This window comes from Candoia aspera, chromosome 1 (assembly GCF_035149785.1).
Source record: "Candoia aspera isolate rCanAsp1 chromosome 1, rCanAsp1.hap2, whole genome shotgun sequence".
In the NCBI taxonomy this organism is placed as follows: Eukaryota; Metazoa; Chordata; class Lepidosauria; order Squamata; family Boidae; genus Candoia; species Candoia aspera.
Window position 1 is genome coordinate 169492046 of NC_086153.1, and position 22337 is coordinate 169514382.

General features: G+C 39.6%; 1 protein-coding gene across 4 annotated transcripts in view; it reads right to left on the reverse strand.

The window, feature by feature from the left end:
- The window catches only part of UBE2F (ubiquitin conjugating enzyme E2 F (putative)), a 63814-nt gene extending 61017 nt beyond the window's left edge, over positions 1-2797 (reverse strand). The window contains exons 1-2 of one of the 4 annotated variants that reach the window (XM_063317901.1): positions 2620-2797; positions 444-591 (exon numbers count right to left, since the gene is read on the reverse strand). In XM_063317901.1, the coding sequence (XP_063173971.1) occupies positions 444-561 (118 nt within the window). In that variant the 5' untranslated portion in view covers positions 562-591; positions 2620-2797. The other 3 variants (XM_063317902.1, XM_063317900.1, XM_063317899.1) reach the window with 3 other exon arrangements.
- Between the last annotated feature and the right edge of the window lie 19540 nt (positions 2798-22337).

Here is a 22337-nt window from a genome sequence, read left to right on the forward strand (position 1 = left end):
AATGATTTGAAAGAAATACTTCAGACCTTGCACTAGCACATCTCTCTTCTATTTAATAAAGGAGCAAGTGCTTGAAAAAGGTTGATCTTCCTTATTGAATAGAAGAGGTGCTGCATTTGTGAAAAATTCCTACTTATTTTTGAAGCATGCACAGTCCCATTTTTTTTTTCTGAAAGTAAACTCCATTGAATTTAGTGGAACTTTCTTCTGGGGATACATACTTAGAATTGCTCTGCATAAATATTTTAATGCAGCATGAAAGTTAAGTAGATGTTTTAATTTACCATTTCTATAATTCTGATGTATCAATTAGTTTATAAACATCTTAAATTTTCATTTAAAGTGGTTTCTATCTCTACATTTTATAAGATAATGGCTATGATATTCAGTTGAATAAACAAAGAACATTTAGGAAAACCTATTTAAACAGGAAACTGTATTACCTTTAACAAGCAATTTATCTCTAACTGATACTCTTCGAGTAGAATCAGAAGTGGGGTTGGAAGTCCGGGAGCCCTTAACACCATCATCCCGTTTCAGTTTGCTTGCCAATGTTAGCATTAGTGCTATCTTCAGTCTAAAATACAAGCACTGAAATAAAAAAATAAGTTAGTTATTTTACCCTGCTTTTACTTATCTTTTCTTTGAAATGCAAGATTCTATTATATAAAAATAGTTTTCACAAATAGCTTTCCTTGCATAGCTCAGTCCATGAGAATTATCTTTTTTTCTCTGTCAGTTTTAAAACAGACAATTCTTTATTATATTAAGTCAAACCAATGGTCTATTTAGACCAACAATATATAATTCAACCAGAAATTATCAGATAGAGGTAATTTACAGCCCTGAGGTTCTCTTCAGGCCATTAATGCTCTACCTCCCAGTTAGCTACAATCCCTTCTACAATCAACCTTAATCTGTGGGCATTGCAATCAAAGCAATCTTAGTATTCATTAACAGGAAGTATAAAATAATGGCTTTTGAAAATAAATGTAAGAATTTCCAGTTCTCCAACTCTCCTGTATTTCAACACTTACATGTGCAATTTATAGAATAATTATTTAGTCAAGATAGTTAATAGAATATAAATTATATTATAAAATTTTTTCTCAGTGAGAGATCCAACTTCAGAACGTTCTGATTTTCACCCAGAATGGGCTGACCATGCATTCTACAGCTGTTTTGTGCTTTTGTGGTGGTGAATTGTCCAAAATAGTAAGTGGTTTAGAACAGCTTTCAGAACTGGACAATGTTCTTCCAGAAAAGCACAAACTAGTGTAGAATACCACCTATCAGCCCACTCTGGGTCACCCCCCTGAATGTTCTGGAACCAGACTACTCTTACATGGAACATTTGGTATATGTAATTAATATCAGACCTACCCTAGCTTCTAAGGAATAACTTAAAATGAGAGAGAAGAAACCAGAATATAAGTGTAATCCTATGTAAGTGTACTTAGCAGTAAGTCCCACTGAAGGAAACAATTAGTTCAAAATGAAAACAGAAAGGATGCAGTGATTTTTAAAATATCAATTTCTGCTCAGAAATCCAAATGAATTAAGAAAAGACTTGAGAACCTTTGCATTCTATTATTCCTCCCTGCAATGACTGTAGAAGCATCTGGTTGCCTACTGAGAGAAACAAAACGGACTAAGATGGGCCTTCGCCTGAACCAGCAGGGTTGTTCTTACATTCTGTTTTAAAGATTGGAACCATGTTAGCAAAAAACAAGTCACAGAACCAAAGAGGCATAATGATAGGAGACTTTTATTTCAAAACACCTAATGGGAGACAATTTTTTTCCAAGCATGCTCCTTCCTGGAAATTCTTGATTAGTCTTGTTTATAGCTCTCTCCTTCAAACAGTGAAGCACAAAAAGCTATCCTTGACCTGATTCTAACCAACAGGGAGGCCTTAGTTAGGGAAGCAGAAGTAGCAGGAATCTTTAATTTTACAGTAGGATAGCATACTCTGGTACTCAGAGATTAACAGGTTTACTCCAAAAATAAAACAATTACCTCGTGCATATGGAAGTAGATGTACAATAGCAAAAAAAAAGTGATGGCATAGATTTTCAAAAAGGCAAATTCATCAGATTTTTTTTTCATACTGAAGATGTTGCCTAGTCTGGCAATGAAACATCTGCAAGAAAACTACAAGGCTCAGAGAGCACCAAGGACTCCACAGATGAATGTCTCTTCCCCTTAAAACCTAAATAAAACGGCCAGATCCTGAGGTCATTTTCATACTCTGAGCTATATCCAGAGGAGCACTCTTGGAAACAGGATGCTGGATCAAACTGCTCGTTGAACGGATCCAGTAGGGCTCTTGGAAGGAGAAAAGAAAGCTTGCTAAAAAAGTAAATTCCCGCAGATCAGGTCAAGCCCTCTTAACCCAGCACCCGATGCTTGCGGGCGGGCCACTGGGCGGGTACCAACCTGCCTCCCACGGTTGGAGCTCGGACCCCGAGAGTCAGAAGCAGAGGGCAGGAGCCCTTCGGACAATGGCCGGTGGCCGCCAGGGATGGAGCGACGACCAGCTCCTGCTGAGGGACAGCTGGGCGGGGACGAGGCGGCCGGGCTCGCGGGGAGGGACCGACCACGGCCAGCGCCGCTCACCTGGAAAGACCATCAAGTCGCCGCTCCCACACCAAGAACGAAAGCCGCCGCCGCCAGGACCATCCCAGACGGCCCCCGCACCGACTGAACCGGAAGTGCAAGGAACGGGCGGAGCTCTTGGAAACAGAAAAGAGAAGAAGAAACAAAATAAACCACGGGAACGCAAACTTTATTGAGACCCGGCGAGGGTCAAGGAGCAAAGTGGATTTGCGCATGCGCTCCCTCAGAAGGACTTGTTGACAGAAGCGCTGACAAGGATCCCGCGAGAGTAAGAGATCCCGCGAGAAAGATGAGCTTATCGCCGATTTCCTATCTTTGCGCCCACTTGCTTTCAGGGCCATATTTAAAAGGAAGAGGCGTTCAGTCTGTTTGCGTTGAACCACTGTAAAGGAATGCTGGGAGATGGAGGCATTTCGACCGGGAAAAGCGGCGCTAAGGGTGTTGTGTTCTTTCTATGAAACGACTTAACGCTATAGTAGCTCCGCTCTTTACTCATTCACATTTAGTTGCTTCGATTGTCTGTCAGCTGACTACAGGTCATGAGCTCACATCAAACAAGAAAGAGACGCCAACTGATACTCATCATTCCTTCGGTAAATTAATAAATATGAAGACTAGTTTACTAGTTCCGGCGCCTATCCCTTCAGAACCGGACCTGCAGAATCTTCACCCAAAAAAACCCCACTATTAAATCACAGATTTTTGTCCCCATGCATCCAGAAACCCTGCTCAAAAACCCTGTAGTTTTGGGTGCCTCCTTTGCAAAAAAATTGATTGATCTGCAGATCCATAGCCTTTCCAATCTACTAGATGCAGCAGTTTGCAATTGTGGAGATGAATGTCTAGGACTGGATTCTTCCACGTTTAGTACAGGTAGGGAATGCATCAAATTCACCTGGCCAAGGAGGAAAGGCAGCAAAAAACAAGGGTAATAAGGTAAGATGTGTATCTAATAAAGCTGGTAACTGCAGTCAACAGGTTGTTACAAGTGAAAAAGGCTAGGACTTGCACTGGGAGATCCTTACTAGTCAGTTTATTGCCCACAAGTATTGTTCCTGTTTATATAAATCTTATAATTTTTGCCTTGCCTGGGTTGGTTGGGCTTTTGTGAGTACAGAAACTCAATGCAGCTGCTGCAGTGGCTGATTTACTGCAAAAACCGACAAGGAAACCCTAGTGAGAGAAATTGAGGTGTAGTGCATAATGAGCAAAGAATGTTTATATCATTATATATCCCCATTCAGGGGATATATAGGGACTTATTCAGCAAATCCATACAACCTCCTTGTTTTGGTGTAGAGGCAGCCCACTAACCATTTCCAAGCACAAGTCTATATGACCATACCTCAAAGGCCTCCCACAGCTGAGGCAGCCTGAGGACAGCTTAAGGTGCTAGGCTCTGGAAGTAGTATTTTCCCTAATATCTTGTCTTAAGATGCTGCTTGTTTGCAGTGTAGAGTGCATTGGTACTCCTCAGGGTGGTGGTCTGAAATTAAATGTTTTGTGGCAGCCATCTTGTGGCTCCAATTGGCTCTGATGTTATTGTTCCTTTTTTGCCAGCAAAAAGTTTTTGTCTGCTTTTTTCCCAATCACCTTTGAATGCATTCTACATGATATACTGTATCTGTGAAATATTCAAGTAACTGAGTTGTTGATTAATAAGTTTTCAAACATTGCCTGTGTGAATTTATCTGCCATTGGGAAATGTTTTTGAACTGAGATTTTAATCACTAACGCTGGGCAAAAAATAGAAAAAGAGCTGTGCTGGTTATCTTTGAGACCACTGGTTTCATTCTGAGCCCTGACCTCTTTGCCTGATATTTATGCCTCTTTTGGCAGCAATAAGTGACTGCAATCCTATTTTTTATTCTGTAAATGTGTTCATCAAACAGGTATCCAGTTAACATGCAAAGCATTGGCACTAACTACATTGTCCCCAAATATATGAATACTATGGAAAATGCTCAGTTCTTTGGGTTGCTATGTATATTTGTTTATTCATTGTTTGAACAACCTGTTCCTCAAGCAACCAAGAAATACAACCCCCGCTCTATTTTCTGACACCTAGTGGTCAACTATAAAACCCTGCTAGAGTGGGAATTTGGCTTACCTGTATGTAAGGTTTGCTGTAGCCTGCTGGCCTTTTGTAAGGCCCTAAAGATCTGGTTCTGGGCCTGGGGCCCCAAGTGTGTGAAAGGTCCCCTCTCTTGGCTGTGCTAGCGACTGTCGATTGTGGTATCTTCCTCGGCTGCTGTGTATTTTAATTTTTATATTTGTGATGTTTTTAATTTATTTTAAAATTGTTCACCACTCAGAGTCACTTGTTGAGATGAGCAGCCATACAGATTGAACAAATAAATAAAAAAAATATATAGTACAGTCATGCACATCTGCCTTGACCTGTGGCCACATTCATGCACATCTGCCTTGACCCGTAGCCATCAGATTAGACGATGTGCCTTTGTTGTTGTTTATTCGTTTAGTCGCTTCCGACTCTTCGTGACTTCATGGACCAGCCCACGCCAGAGCTTCCTGTCGGTCGTCAACACCCCCAGCTCCCCCAGGGACGAGTCCGTCACCTCTAGAATATCATCCATCCATCTTGCCCTTGGTCGGCCCCTCTTCCTTTTGCCTTCCACTCTCCCTAGCATCAGCATCTTCTCCAGGGTGTCCTGTCTTCTCATGATGTGGCCAAAGTATTTCAGTTTTGCCTTTAATATCATTCCCTCAAGTGAGCAGTCTGGCTTTATTTCCTGGAGGATGGACTGGTTGGATCTTCTTGCAGTCCAAGGCACTCTCAGAATTTTCCTCCAACACCACAGTTCAAAAGCATCGATCTTCCTTCGCTCAGCCTTCCTTATGGTCCAGCTCTCGCAGCCATATGTTACTACAGGGAACACCATTGCTTTAACTATGCGGGCCTTTGTTGTCAGTGTGATGTCTCTGCTCTTAACTATTTTATCGAGATTTGTCATTGCTCTTCTTCCAAGGATTAAGCGTCTTCTGATTTCCTGACTGCAGTCAGCATCTGCAGTCATCTTCGCACCTAGGAATATAAAGTCTTTCACTGCTTCTACATTTTCTCCCTCTATTTGCCAGTTATCAATCAAGCTGGTTGCCATAATCTTGGTTTTTTTGAGGTTTAGCTGCAAGCCAGCTTTTGCACTTTCTTCTTTCACCTTCATCATAAGGCTCCTCAGTTCCTCTTCACTTTCAGCCATCAAAGTGGTATCATCTGCATATCTGAGATTGTTAATGTTTCTTCCAGAGATTTTAACTCCAGCCTTGGATTCCTCAAGGCCAGCTTGTCGCATGATGTGTTCTGCATACAAGTTGAATAGGTAGGGTGAGAGTATACAGCCCTGCCGTACTCCTTTCCCAATCTTAAACCAGTCTGTTGTTCCGTGGTCTGTTCTTAACGATGTGCCTTAATTAAACCAAATCAAGCAGCCACCTGATTATTGCAATACAAGCATTGTGGTTCAGTTCAGAAGTTGTGTTCAGTTCAGGCATCCCCTGGTAGCATATAAATGCATCTGTAATATATAAGGCCACAACGCTGTACTGATAATTGCTGTGGAATTTCTGAGTGTTTGCTTGATCTGACAGTACATGTTCTCTAACAAGAATGCAGGGCCCAGGATTGCTGTGAAATTTTCAGGATATAGTTGCTTCTGGGGTTTCTTGGGTAAGTAGTAAAGTAAACTATATCAAATTGATCCAGCAAATTTCTAAAGATATACTTTATAAAATGCTGAAACATGGACCAAACACCATTACTGTATGCTCAAAATAACCATTCATCCACAGTTTTAATGAATGCTATATAGTATGCTTTCTGCAGATCCACTTTGGTAAAGATTCTGGCCTTAGGCAACAATCAAGCCAGTAGTTAGAGGCAAAAGTTATTGATTCTCCACACTAATCTTGTTCAAAGCCTGATAATTGGTAAGATAGATGAAGTTCATCTGATGTTATTGATTGATTAATTAGGAGGACTGGCTTGGGCATTAGTAATGTTGATGATTGGATGAATTCCCACTATAGATCCTTCTCCAAAAAAATGTCTGAGGGCTTCTGATTTAGGCTCTGAAAAGGAGCAGAGTTGCACTACAGTATAGGAATCTGAGCCTTGGATTGTTTGTGTGTTGGATTTATATCCCCCTTTTCTACCAGGAGCTCAAGACTTTCTATACAACACTCCTTCCACTTTTTCCCCTTTTTCTGCACCACAAAATCCTGTGACCCCACCCACTGGCTTCTTTTGAAAAAAGTTGGGCTGAGAAACTATAATTGGCCAAAAGGCACTTACTGAACTTCTGTGGCTGAGGATAGACTTTAAACTTGGTCTCCCAAATCCTAGGCCAACATCTTAACCACTACACCATAGCTGAGTTGATGATACAGTCATAAGGCCCTTGTGGAAGCAGCTGATCATCTTTACTTTCATTGAATACATCCTGACATTCTCTGTATTTACTTGAATGTAACTTCTACTTAAGTATATTTGCTGACTAGTGGAAAGGTACCAGCCTTCCTGAGCTGCTTGCAAACATAGTTTCTCTTTCATAGCAGATGTGTATACCTCACAATATTTCAGAAAGAACTGTTCTACTTTTATAGGCTGGCAAGGCTATCCATTGCAATGTCCCTATTTTTCCCTATTGGAGACTGGCAAGGCATGCACTACTATTATAAGGTGCTCATGTTACTAAAGTGAAGAGGTAATTGGACAAGAAGGGGAAAAAGAAAACAAAATCTCATTGAGGTGTCACAACATGGTGAAATTCACCAGGCAAGCAGTCCCTGCCAAGTAAAGCTAATCTTCAGACTAATTTTCAAGGCATCTACTTTGCAGCAGGGAGGTCTGACCCATCTGTACGTTATGCTAATTCCTTCATATCTTTTCAACTGACAGATTAGTGCCAGTATTTATTCATTTAAAAGTCAATGTTTTAAAATAGAAATATGTAATTGCAAAAGGTAAATAAATATAATACTAATTTAAGTACTCCAGATATTTTAAAATACAAAAACCTACTTAAAAGAATAGTTACAAACTAGTTTATAGTAATCTAGTAGTAGAAAAATTAAATATGTAAATATTTATGTAAATATGTAAAACAAGCAAGATAAATATTTTGAGCAGCAGGTGTATTTTGAGAAAGCACTGTTTCATTCACTAACACCTGTGTGGCTACTGTGTTGATTTTATACATTCATTATTTTCCATGCTAGTTATATGTGTGTGGCATAATGCTTTTGAAGCTTTGCAAGGTATTTTTGTTAGTTTACATATTTCTGTTTCAAAATTATTCTTAAATAACTATCCCCTGGAGGTAATCTGCTAAAAATACCTAATCAAATGTCTCAGTTTGCTACATCAATCACTTTATTACAATAAAATGACACAACATTCAGGGTGGACGGTGATAGAGAACAACAGCAGCAAGCTGGCTCTCCTTGATGCTTCATGGTGCAGTTCTCCCCCCTTCTGTTGACAGTGGTGTCTGGTGCTTTTGTACATGGGTTTAGTGCTCTTCTGAAATATCTTTAAAGCTTCAACAAAAATTATGCCATATACACGTAACTAGTTTAGAAAATGATGACTCTTACAGGCTAGAAAAAATAGAAGTAACTGTTAAAAACAAAGGAATTACTGTACAGTACTATGAAGTACCTCCAGCAAAGTATTGTTACCTTGTCATGGTGCTGGAGCTTGAGCACCTCAATGATGCCATGAGCTCAACCGTGAAGGGCCACCCAAGATGGGAAGGTCATGACAGAGAGGTCAGACTAAATGCGATCCCTGGGGAAGGTAATGGCAACCCACCCCAGTATTCTTGCCGTGAAAACTAAATGGATCAGTACAACCAGAGATATGTCGGTATACCATCGGAAGATGAGACCCCCAGGTCGGAAGATGGTCAAAATGCTACTGGGGAGGAACAGAGGATGAGTTCAACTAGCCCCAGACGTGATGATGCAACTAGCTCAAAGCTGAGAGAATGGCTAGCGGCCAATGGTGCTGGTGGTGAACGGCGAATCCGATGTTCTAAGGATCAACACACCATTGGAACCTGGAATGTAAGATCCATGAGCCAGGGCAAATTGGATGTGGTTATTGGTGAGATGTCAAGATTAAATATAGATATTTTGGGTGTCAGTGAACTGAAATGGACTGGAACGGGCCACTTCACATCAAATGACCACCAGATCTACTACTGTGGACAAGAGGACCACAGAAGAAATGGAGTAGCCTTCATAATTAATAGTAAAGTGGCTAAAGCAGTGCTTGGATACAATCCAAAAAACGATAGAATGATCTCAATTCGAATTCAGGGCAAGCCATCTAACATCACAGTGATCCAAATATACACCCCAACCACAGATGCTGAAGAAGCTGAAGTAGAGCAGTTCTGTGAGGATCTGCAGCACCTACTGGACAATATGCCAAAAAGATGTTATTTTCATTACAGGAGACTGGAATGCTAAGGTGGGTAGTCAAATGACACCTGGAATTACAGGTAAGCATGGCTTGGGAAAACAAAACGAAGCGGGACATAGGCTGATAGAATTTTGCCAAGGCAACTCATTCTGCATAACAAACACTCTCTTCCAACAACCTAAGAGACGGCTTTATACATGGACTTCACCAGATGGACAACACCGAAATCAGATTGACTTCATCCTTTGCAGCCAAAGGTGGACATCTATACGGTTGGTAAAAACAAGACCTGGAGCTGACTCAGATCACGAACTTCTTATTGCACCATTTAGGATCAGACTAAAGAGATTAGGGAAGATCCACAGATCAGTTAGATATGAGCTCACTAATATCCCTAATGAATATGCAGTGGAAGTGAAGAATAGATTTAAGGGACTGGACTTAGTAGATAGGGTCCCGGAAGAACTATGGACAGAAGTTCGCAACATTGTTCAGGAGGTGGCAACAAAATACATCCCAAAGAAAAAGAAAACCAAGAAGGCAAAATGGCTGTCTGCTGAGACACTAGAAGTAGCCCAAGAAAGAAGGAAAGCAAAAGGCAACAGCGATAGGGGGAGATATGCCCAATTAAATGCAAAATTCCAGAGGTTAGCCAGAAGAGATAAGGAATTATTTTTAAACAAGCAATGCGCAGAAGTGGAAGAAGACAATAGAATAGGAAGGACAAGAGACCTCTTCCAGAAAATTAGAAACATTGGAGGTAAATTCCAGGCCAAAATGGGTATGATCAAAAACAAAGATGGCAAGGACCTAACAGAAGAAGAAGAGATCAAGAAAAGGTGGCAAGGATATACGGAAGACCTGTATAGGAAGGATAACAATATCAGGGATAGCTCTGACGGTGTGGTCAGTGAGCTGGAGCCAGACATCCTGAAGAGTAAGGTTGAATGGGCCTTAAGAAGCATTGCTAATAACAAGGCAGCAGGAGACGACGGCATCCCAGCTGAACTGTTCAAAATCTTGCGAGATGATGCTGTCAAGGTAATGCATGCTATATGCCAGCAAATTTGGAAAACACTAGAATGGCCATCAGATTGGAAAAAATCAATTTATATCCCCATACCAAAAAAGGGAAACACTAAAGAATGTTCAAACTATCGAACAGTGGCACTCATTTCACATGCCAGTAAGGTAATGCTCAAGATCCTGCAAGGTAGACTTCAGCAATTCATGGAGCGAGAATTGCCAGATGTACAAGCTGCGTTTAGAAAAGGCAGAGGAACTAGGGACCAGGCTGAGTGAAGGAAGATAGATGCTTTTGAAAATTCTGAGAGCGCCTTGGATTGCAAGAAGATCAAACCAGTCCATACTCCAGGAAATAAAGCCAGACTGCTCACTTGAGGGAATGATATTAAAGGCAAAACTGAAGTACTTTGGCCACATAATGAGAAGACAGGACACCCTGGAGAAGATGCTGATGCTAGGGAAAGTGGAAGGCAAAAGGAAGAGGGACCGACCAAGGGCAAGATGGATGGATTATATTCTAGAGGTGACGGACTCAACCTTGGGGGAGCTGGGGGTGGCGATGACCAACAGGAAGTTCTGGCATGGGCTGGTCCATGAAGTCACGAAGAGTCAGAAGCGACTGAACGAATAAACAACAAAACTATGAAGTGCAGATGGTTCATACCTCACTGCTGCAAAATATATTGTTAGCTATTGCTTAAGAGAGGCTGTTTGTCTGGTGAATTTAACCCTTTTCTGACCCCTAAATAAGTGTGCTTTTTTCCCCTTCAGTGCTGATCCTCCTTTAAGGAAGGCTTTTACCTCAGTCTGCACTTCATGGAGAGTGGTGATAGCAGCAAGTTGTACATGGTGCTGAGCATTTCCAGGAAACACTTTCCTCTTCTGGAATCCAATATTCATATAAGTTTTAATAGAAGGGAAGACATTGGAATACCTCAATGCTTTTTAGCATTTCATTCCTTTATATCAGGGTTTCTCCACCAGGGTTCCATGGAGCCCTAGGGTTCCATGAGAGGTCACTCTAGGAGATCACAATTTATTTAAAGAATTATTTCAAATTCAGGCAACTTCACATTAAAGAGGTAGGTTTTGTTACTTTTAATTTAAGAGCACTGTTAATGCATATATACAGCCCTACCCATGAAACGAATGTAATTGTTTAGTAACTTGTGGCTTAAAATGAGCCTGAATGTGCAGGGGTTCCCTGGGGCCTGAAAAATATTTCAAGGGTTCCTCCAGGGTGAAAAGGTTGAGAAAGTCTACTTTATATTGATTATAAGAAGCAACTGTTCTTAAGTTGAAGGACTAAGAAGGGCTATTCTTAGCCGTTCAACTTCAAAGAAGGGCTATTTTTCGAAGGCAGATATTATTAGATTCTCCTAATGTGACCAGAAGATGGTAGTGCAGATCAAACTTGTATACAGAATGTTGGTCTTGTGCAAATGCAACTGTGTAAATGGTATGTAAAAGTCTGAAATAACAAAATCTGGACTGTGATGCCTTGGGCAGTGAGCAAAGGAAGAATTCTTTGCCAATACCCAGTGCATACTGTCAAAGAATACTTATGCTTGAAATGTGCTCATGCTTCATAGAATTTGCCATTGATCATAGTTAAGCTGAATTTTTAAAAAATTATTATAATTATGTTTTAATATCTGCTAGCTACCTTGGACTTGTTGAGGAAGTGTGAAATATAAATGTTTTGAATAAATAGAATTATAATAATATAATAATAATGTATTTAGCTTATATGCTGCCCGAGTTCTGATGACTCTGGGCTGCTCAAAACAAAGAAATTACAATAAATTGTTTTCCCAGGTAGAATAGGATTGGATAGGATTGGATAGAGAGCAACCCTAGTTTTTAAGCTCTGTGCTTTTGAGCAACTCAACATGCAGTTTAGATTCTTTGGATCTATCTTCTTTCTCTTCACTTTGCTGGAGGAAGTGCTTGCAGGCATCCAATTCACTTGCTAAATTTTTAGACCTGTATGTTGTTAAAATTGGAAAAACTGGCTGTCATATTTCAAATAGGTAGGAACTCACAATTGACTGTAAACCCTGTACACTATAATTTATATACTGGAACTACATTTTGGGAAAAGCTTAATACTTCATACTTGATTTAATATCTCAATGCGTTCTTAATACCACCCCTTGAACCCCACATCCCTAATCACATATACAGGTTTACTTATCTCCATGAACATATACAATGTTTAAGATTTTAGTGAGCATTTAAATGAGTAATTATAATCTATCTTTATTTTTAATATCTGTATTGGCCTCATGTTTTTAAAATGATGCACATAAATGCTACCTAGAACACACTGATACCTACATTAAGATTCAGCACTAAAGTTACCTACATTGAATAGTGCTGATCATCTCAGTGAAGCTGATGGGTTACTTTCAAAGTCTCTTTTGTGGCATTTGCAATTCAGAGTACTGTTTTAATTCTATTTATCATGTAAACTATTTTGTGGCATTTGCTAATATAAGATCTGGAATTTTACTTTTCCAGAAAGTTTATTTCTACTTGCAACTTTCTTGACTTCTAACTTATGCTGATTAAACTGCAGTTATGAAACCAAACATACAGTGCATTCGGAAAGTATTCAGACCCTCTTCACTTTTTTCAATTTTGTTATGTTGCAGCCAGATACTACAACCGTTTAAATTCATTTTTTTCTCATTAATCTACACTCAGCAGAAACAGTGAAAACAGAATTTTAGAAATGTCTGTAAATTTATTAAAAAGGAAAAACTGAAATATCACATGTACGTAAGTATTCAGACCCTTCGCAACAACACTTGAAATTTAGCTCAGGTGCCTCCCATTTCTCTTGATAGTTGCTGAGCTGTTGCTACGCCTTGATTGGAGTCCACCTGTGGTAAATTAAATTGATTGGACATGATTTGGAAAGGCACACACCTCTCTAAAGAAGGCCTCACAGCTGACAATGCATACTGTATAAGAGTAAAAGCCATGAGATCAGAGGAACTGCCTGCAGAGCTCAGAGACAAGATTATTGCAAGGCACAGATCTGGGGAAGGCTACAAAAAAAATTCTGCTGCACTGAAGGTTCCCAAGAGCACAGTGGCCTCCATAATTCTCAAATGGAAGAAGTTTGGCACAACTAGGACTCTTCCAAGAGCTGGTTGCCCGGCCAAACTGAGCAATCGGGAAAAGAGCCTTAGTAAGAGAGGTGACCAAGAACCTGATGGTCACTCTGACTGAGCTCCAGAGATCCTGTGTGGAGATGGGACAAAGTTCCAGAAGGACAACCATCACTGCAGCCCTCCACCAACCTGGGCTTTATGGCAGAGTGGCTAGATGGAAGCCTCTCCTCAGTGCAAAACACATGAAAGCCCACTTGGAGTTTGCAAAAAAAGCACCTGAAGGACTCTGACTGTGAGGAACAAGATTCTCTGGTCTGATGAAACCAAGATTGAACTGTTTGGCCTCAATTCTAAATGTTATGTCTGGAGAACACCAGGCACCGCTCATCACCTGCCCAATACCATCCCAACAGTGAAGCATGGGGTTGGCAGCATCATGCTGTGGGGGTGTTTTTCAGCAGCAGGGACTGGGAGACTGGTCAGGTTGAGGGAAAGCTGAATGGAGCAAAGTACAGAGATATCCTCAATGAAAACCTGTTCCACAGCGCTCAGGACCTCAGACTGGGCTGAAGGTTCACCTTCCAACATGACAACGATCCTAAGCACACAGCCAAGACAACACAGGAATGGCTTAGGGACAACTCTGAATGTCCTAGAGTGGCCCAGCCAGAGCCCTGACTTGAACCCTATTGAACATCTCTGGAGAGACCTGAAAATGGCTGTCCACCGACAGTCCCCATCCAACCTGACTGAGCTTGAGAGGATTTGCAAAGAAGAATGGCAGAAAATCCCCCAATCCAGGTGTGCAAAGCTTGTCGCGTTATACCGAAAAAGACTCGAGGCTGTAATTGCTGCCAAAGGTGCTTCAACAAAGTACCGAGTAAAGGGTCTGAATACTTACGTAAATGTGATATTTCAGTTTTTCCTTTTTAATAAATTTACAGACATTTCTAAAATTCTGTTTTCACTTTGTCATTATGGGGTACTGAGTGTAGATTAATGAGAAAAAAAATGAATGATTGTAGTATTAGGCTGCAACATAACAAAATTGAAAATAGTGAAGGGGGTCTGAATACTTTCCGAATGCAGTGTATAAGAGCATCTGTCTCGATCAGACTAATATGGGAATGTGCAAACGGCACAATGCTTTCTTCTAACTCACTTGAGGCAACAGTGGTAATACCACTTTATATTTCTATTTGGGTAAACAATGTCAGTGTTGTTTTCTTCTTTTACTGTAAACAGAGTCACACTAGGTAAATACTGGATTTCTTTATTATGAAGTATCAGGCTCTGTATGACGTGCTTTAGTTTCTTGGGGCTAGATTACATCTATTTAACTCAAACAATGGTTGCCAGAAATAAATCATGGAAAAGAAGCATATAGGTGAGCATGTCTGACTCGCTCAATGTAGGAAACCAAATGAAAGTATCTCCACCAGACCACTGCCCAGCCTCTACTTGAAGTTACCTAAAAATGTTGAGCCCACCTCCTCTCTAGGTAAATTGCTTGACTTGTTAAACTGTTTTTATTGTTAGGAAGTTTTCCTTTTTCTTTTTAATATTCAACCAAGATGAAAATTTAAAATAATCCCCCTAATTTAAGCCCATTATCCTGTGGCCTTGTTGCCATTCTCTGAAACCATTCTAGTTTGTCTGAATCATGCTTAAATTGTAGTGTCCCAAACTCTGCTTCAAATGGGATCTGACTAATACAAACTAAAATGGAATTTCTTCCTGTGATTTGGAAAGTATGCTTGTATTAATGCAGCCTAAAACTTTGTCTTTTTTGCACCCATGTCACTCTTGTTTTGTGGTTACAAGTCAGTTTTTGACTCCTTGTGACTGCCAGGGTTAGAATCATAGAATGTTTAATTGGAAGGTGTCATGTAAGACATCTAGTTGAACTGCTTGCTAAATCATCTCTGCCAAGTTTAATCTCCAACTTTTGCTTAAAAACACTGAGAGGGAGTGTTGCCCACTGTTATGGGCAAATTATGCCACTGCATAACAGATCTTACCAACAGGAAACTCCTCATAATATTTAGACTTCATCTCCTTTCTTTTAAATTCAATCTGATGACCCTTGTACTGACCTCAGAGTCAACAGAGAAGAGCTCCGTCCCCTCTTGCACTTTATAACTTTTTAGATATTTGTAGCTGTCATATCTCCCCCCCCCCCTCTTGGCTTTTGCAAGCTACTGTAAACATGCCTAGAGTTTGCTTTCCAGATACCTTATCATCCATGTAGCTCTCCTCTGAATCTATTCTACCTGTACCTTGTTTCTCTTCAAGTGTCATACCCAGAGTTGGATACACTGGTCCAAGTGTACTCCAACTAATGCAGAATACAATGGAACTATTACTTTCTGTAATCTGAATGCAATGCTTCTGTTAAGGGCTATTTATTTATTTATTTTATTGAATTTTATCAGTTATTTAAGCTGCTACATCACGTGGTTTCTTCATATAAAGTTAGTGATCCGCTAGGAATCCTTGATGCTTACCAGGTTTCCTGCCCACTTAAGTAAAAGAATGTAAAGGAAAATCCTAAAAATAGATGAGAAACTGGTATGTTGCTAAGCAGAGCACCAGCCTTCAGTATAATCTAACCCTCTGAAACCCTCAACAAAATATTAGTGGCTGCAATCCAGTTTTTAAATTTTTTTGTTTATAAGTGTATCTGCTTCCACCCAACCGGTGCCCCAAAGAGAAAGGTACTCTGCAGTACAGCATTCAGAGGTGGAGTGTCAGGAAGGGAGTGAAGGCTAGAAGTAATAGTTGGGAACAAGCTCATCAACTTGTGATAAATGATGCCAGCCATTTTATGACCAGGCAAGCCCTCCATGGCATCCTTTTAGTGAGAGACCCCATAAGAGGCTCTCAAAATATCAGATGTGTCCAGCAGCCCAAAAAGTTCAGGCATGACTAGATAACATGCTGAAAGATCTATTTCCTTCTCCAGGTTGCTAGGAGACAATAGCAAATGTAAGAACGTTAATGATTACATCATGAAAATGACAGAGGAGAGAAAATTAAATCCCATTCCACACCATAGCTTGGTATTCCATTCCAACGTGCACACAGATCACAGATTTAAGCTGAATTTAAGAGACCAGAATGCTGAATAAATAAAAAAATAAAAAGAGAAGTAGGTCTAAATTCTGATTTGTTTTTGTGTGTTTAGATTTGAGTTTAATGCAAACTATGATTTAGCATTGTTTTCCTTATCTTTCTTTTGTCAATCATAAATAATACATCTAAATATTCAAACCTCCATTTAAATATTTAAATCTAAATATTTAAATCTTCTAATTTTTGCTTCTCTGCATGAAACATGTGAATATCACAAGTGATACCATCCTATTCAACTATATTCATTCTGTCAGGTTTTTGTCTAAAATTGACTTTTCATGGCTTCCCTCAAGCTCTCCATTATCCAGTAACACAAAAACTATTTTAAAATGCTTGCTCTGTAAATCCTTTATGCTGTCTGTAAGACAGAAATAACTGTTTTGGGTCTCCTCTTTCTCTTTCAGATGTATGTTGTGTGTCAGACACAGCAGGGTGGGAGCCAGACTTGGATGTGTCCAAGGCAAAGAAAAGGAAGAATTATGCTGGAAAATCAGACACCACTGCTAATAAAAAAAAAAAGACTGTAAGCCAGATGCTTAAAATACATAATCCAACTCTGTAATCCAGACAAGTAACAAGCATGTCTTCTGGGCTGCAATATTTTTAAGGAACCACATCCAGGATCTGGGACTACAACATCTGGCAACTTTGCTCTTCTTATGATGTCACCCTTCTTGTTTCCAGAAGGAACTTTTTGTAATAGAAGACCCCATCTACAGTCTTAAAAAGTCCTATCAAAATATTGATCCAGTTTAGTGAGAACAAGTTACTGTTTACTAGTTTCTGGAGATTTATCCTTAGAGTACCCTGTTTTCCATCAAGAGTCAAAGCAAGTAGAGGAGAAAATTATTTCTTGTTATCAGCTTGGGACTGATAGTAAGCAATATGCTGTTGCTGGAAACAAAGACTTCCTTTAAAGTAGCAAAGAGAGATCACAATGAAACAAAAGAGAATATGGCTTCTATTTGTGTTTGGATAGTGGCACTTTAGAAGGTGGATGTGTTGGTTTTTATGAATGAATGAAGGCAGGCAGGCATGCCTGAGCTGCTTTTTGTAGGATGCAGGTAATACACCACAACCGTCTGTAGCGATATAAACAGCATAACTGCCTCCCTTTAGTTGCTAGACTAATTACTCAGTATTTTCCTCCAGGTTTGTCTCCAAACACCATTTCCAATAAATCTCTTTGCTGTTTTGCTTTGGGATAGAGCTTGATGCTTTGAGCAAACTTGCTCATTTGTGTTCTTGAGCCCAAGCAAACAAGGAATTATTTAGAAGAATTCTGAGAATAGATGGAGTAAATAACCTTTCAGAGCACAAACCCAGACAAGCTTGCCCTGATCACAGAGAACACATTTCAGTGGATAGCTGTTAGTACTAAACTTGCTTGAATAAATAGATTGCAGTGTAAATTATTGTATGAAAAATAATATATCCCAGTGTTTCTCGATTCCATTTTGATCTTAGGACTGCTTTTACATTTAAAATATTGAATTTATTTAAGCTACCACACAATCTACCTCGTCCTGCTCCAAGAGCTACTGCAAGTGAGAAAGACTTAAACCCACTTATAAACAAGCTATTATCTAGCCAAGTTCCTTGAAAGCCAAGTCAGATTCAGCAACATAATTCATGAAAGCGGAATCTTTGGATTTAGTGTTCCAGCCTGTTATATTCCATGAAAGAATTGTTAGGGTTTTAGAGGAATCTAAAAGTCAAACTGAGTTCCCAGTAGTGGCCATTATAAAGGGCAGATCTCAAGAATGGTGGGGATATAAGTTGGTTCATACTGTTTGGTATTAAGATCAGCTCTCGGAGAATGGGTGTATTTTGTGGTCCGTCCTTACCAAAAATTGAGAGGACCTTGCATAATTACAATGGCCCTAATAATTTAAATATGCATTGTCCATAACTATTTGTGTATGGTATATGTAAGGTTGTATGTATAACAGAAATTCTTTTGTCTTAATTCTACTTCAAATAACTCTTAGAGATATTCATTGCAAAGAATAAGAAAAGAATATGGGACTTTCTCTAAATTTGTGCTGGGCTTGTTGGAGAAAGAAAAGGCACTGCAGCTCTAGGAACTCTTTAATAAAATGGATTATCTTGATCCTTTTCAGTCTGGTTTTAGACCTGGATTTGGAATAGAGATTATCTATGCTTGGAGAGAAACAAAGGGGGTGTGACCTTTATGATACTCCCATATATTTCTGTAACTGTTGATACCTATAGTATCTTGAATTGCTGGAGGTTGGAAATGATGCATTGCTCCTTTCTCTCTGGGAGCTACCAGAAAATGATACTGCAGCTTATGTTGCATCTGTTGCAGTACTGGTTGTCAGTTTCTAATTCAAGGTGCTGACAAGAGTGTATAAAATCTTATTTGTCTTAGGACCAGTCTACCCACAGGACCATTTACTTCTATAAAATCCACCTCACAGTCTTAGTCCATCAGTTGTGCAATTGCTGATTGTTCTGTCACAGAAAGTTCTTACCAATTTGTTAAAATTTTGATTAACCAATCTTTCAGAACATATAAGTGTGTGTGTGTATTCTAGGCACTTTTCAAAACCATACTAAAGAACTTTTAAAAAAAAGCTAACCAATGACTACTGTAAATGAAGTTTCAGAAATTGCAGCCATCGCTAGAATTTAAGGAGATACAAGGTCACAAAATTACCAGAAAGCAAGGCTCTAGTCCAGGGTTTCTCAACCAGGGTCACTAGGGGTTCCCTGGGAGATCATGATTTATTTAAAAAATTATTTCCAATTTGGGCAATTTCACATTAAACAGGTAAGTTAATTCTTTATTTTGAGTTTAAGAACACTGTTAATGCATAGATACAGGCCTACACATGAAACAAATACAATAGTTTTGTAACTTCTGGCCTGTATTTGAGCCTGAATGTGCAGGGTTCCCTGAGGCCTGAAAAATATTTCAAGGGTTCCTCCAGGGTCAAAAGGTTGAGAAAGGCTGCTCTAGTCACTTAATCCATTTATTTAGAAAAGCTATTTTATTTCTAGCCATTGTCAGATTTCTAATAATAAAGCTACAAAATGAGATCAGGCAAGAGCTAGTCTAAATTGAATTTATACAGACAATTTAAAAAAGGAAATCTTAAGAAGTAGGAGGTAAATTCAGTCCCAAGAACTGAAGTGATTGATAGGTAGAAAGTGGCTGGAGAGGTTTCAAGTTGCCAGGGTGGTAGGTAGCTCACATTTTGAGAGGGTTCTTTTGTTCTTTGGGACAGGCTGTAAGAATATTAGAGTTGGGGCAGAGATGGTTAATAATTTTTTATTGTGATGGGTCATACTGAAGATGAAGGCATTTGGGAAGCTGTTTCAGTGGAAAGGGGACCAGAAATTGGTGACAGTCCCTTCTGACCCTTACAACCTTGAGCCTAGACAACAGTATAGATGGACCTGACTACACTAATTTTGATGCAGATTATTTTTGAAATATCTTTGATGGAAACCTTCCATAAAAGAAAACAAGGAATGTAAGAGAAAGCTCTGTTATATTAACATTTGCCTGATATTGAGCACATTCTTATGTCCTATTAACCACAGCACAGATGCCTCGCTAAGTTTTACAGGGTATGTCCTCGTGACATCACATTCATTTCAACCCCACTCCCCACCATTAGAATTCATCTTTAGCTGTTCCAGTTTTTAAGTACAGTACTGTAGTCTTGTCACCCTTCTCCTGAAAAAGTTTTCTCATACGAATAATCTACATTGTCTCATTGATGATGTTGGTGACGACTTGCTAGGAACTGGGAAAGAAAGCTGGGTTCCATCAACTGTACACTGCTGGCTTTATCTGTATTGAATGGTATATAAATCTAATAAATGAATCAACATACAAATAAATAACTTTTCTTTCTGCCAAGAAAAGGTTTCATGTGATTGTACTTTATGCCGTTTTTATTATTTTGTGGGGTGTGTGCATGTCATCATTTCACATACCGTACTGTATTCCTACAAAACCTCACAGACTACTACTGTGTGATGCTGGCCATGGCTGTTTTCTCTTTTAGCCAGAATGAGAAGTCACAGGCATAGCAGAGGGGATAGGGTGAAGGGGGAAGGAGATTTCTTTGCAACCACTCTACTACACTAGTGACCTGTTACTCTGGCTATTTCTGAAGAGGTCTCTCTTCTGGAAGAATGCTAAACCTGTGTCCAAAAGCAGCCTGGCTGACAGGTTGATGGAACGGGGGTGGGGGTAGGGAATGGGCAGGATAAAGCACGAGGGATGTTGTCCAGTGCTCTGGGGTAGCTCCATTCTACCTTACCTCTTCCGCTCTGCTGGGCTGTTCTTGAACATGGTATTAGTAAACTTCAGAGACCATCAGAAGTATTCTGAGAGACCAGTGGTGCAGAGACTCAAACAAATCTATGGGCTATCTGGGAGCTTTGGATGAAACCTTTTTACCTCAGGTGACTGGTAAAATTGTAAACCCTTGGCCTTTTTTTTACCCCAGCAGAGGGGAAAATTACCCAGTCAAGGAAAAAAAGTAATTTTAAAAATCCTAATGAGTTTTGAGCTGGCAACCTGCCCTGATTTAAACAGAGAAAATATCCACCATACTATTTTAGCTCTACTGAAAAAGGGGTTGGTATAGAACTTGTTAGAATACAGGATAAGCAGTGGCTCATGTGAAAGGATGGCCCTGTTGGCAGATTGCTAGGAAAAATTAACATCCGAAAAGAGGACAATTAAATTCAGCCTCTTCACCCGGCCAAAATGATTAGTTACCATAGTAACCTTAATCTGTAGTAGAAAACATATTAACACTCCCCTTTTTATACTACAGAATAAGATGCAAACCAATTTTCTTTGACAACTCTGTCTTTCCATTCACAATATTTTAACATTATCTCCCCTTTGGTTTAACAGAAAGCAACCATCCTTCCTGTGTATTTCCAAACCTAGGTTATTTGTTACAGTTCCAAGGCTTTTTAATGTGAAATGGCTTTTCATGCAGGCTTCAAAATCAAGCCTTTGTTTTTGTTGGTGTGAACAGCAGCAAATCATCAACATAAATGCACAGATACATACAACCTTGTTTGTCTTTCTTCATATATACACATGGATTTGCTTTTCCTTTTTCAAAACCAAAATTCTGCAGTTTTTCATCTAATTTTTGGTTCTAGGATCTAGCAGCTTGTTTTACCCCATAGACTGACTTCTGCAGTTCACAGACTAGATTCTCCCCTTTTTCATAGCCAGGGGGTTGCTGCATGTATAATTTGTGGTCTAAATCACCATAGAGAAATGCAGTTTGAATGTCATAGTGGTGAACTGACATTCCTTTGAGTGCAGCAATTTTTAACAGTAATCTAATTGATTCACCTTTAGTAACTGGTGCAAAAGTCTTGTCAAAGTCTAAATCTTTCCTTTGAGTGAACCCTTTTGCAACTAACCTTGCTTTATATTCTTGGATTTTGCCATCAGCATCCCTTTTCAGTTTGAAAACCCACCTGCAACCTAGACAGCATTCATTGGGAAGTAGATTTACCAGTTTCCATGTTTTATTTTCTTTCAAGGATGCTAACTCCTGTTGCATGGCAGAATGCCAATTTTGTGCAATCTCAGGTGGTAAAGCATTCACTTGTTCTAAAGACTCAGGTTCTGTGAATATGTGAAAAGCCTTTACTGTTTCAGCCTGAAAACGTGATGGAGAAACGCCCTTATTACTCCTCTGAGATTTGCGAGGTAATACAGGGCTTAAATTTTGACTCCTATCACTTTCCTGAGAAGCATCTGTTTCATCAGACAGATCTTCAGTTTGCTTTTCTGGTTTAATGTCCTCATCAGGCAAAAGATCACTATCAGCAAGTCCTTGCTGTTCTCTTGTGGTGGTCAGATCAACTGGAGAGCTAGAATTTAATCTCCCGCAGTTTTGTTCAGCAAAAGCACTTTTGCTAATTATTAATTTCTCTCCCATTATGAACCTGTAGTGCCTTTGGCTTTGTTC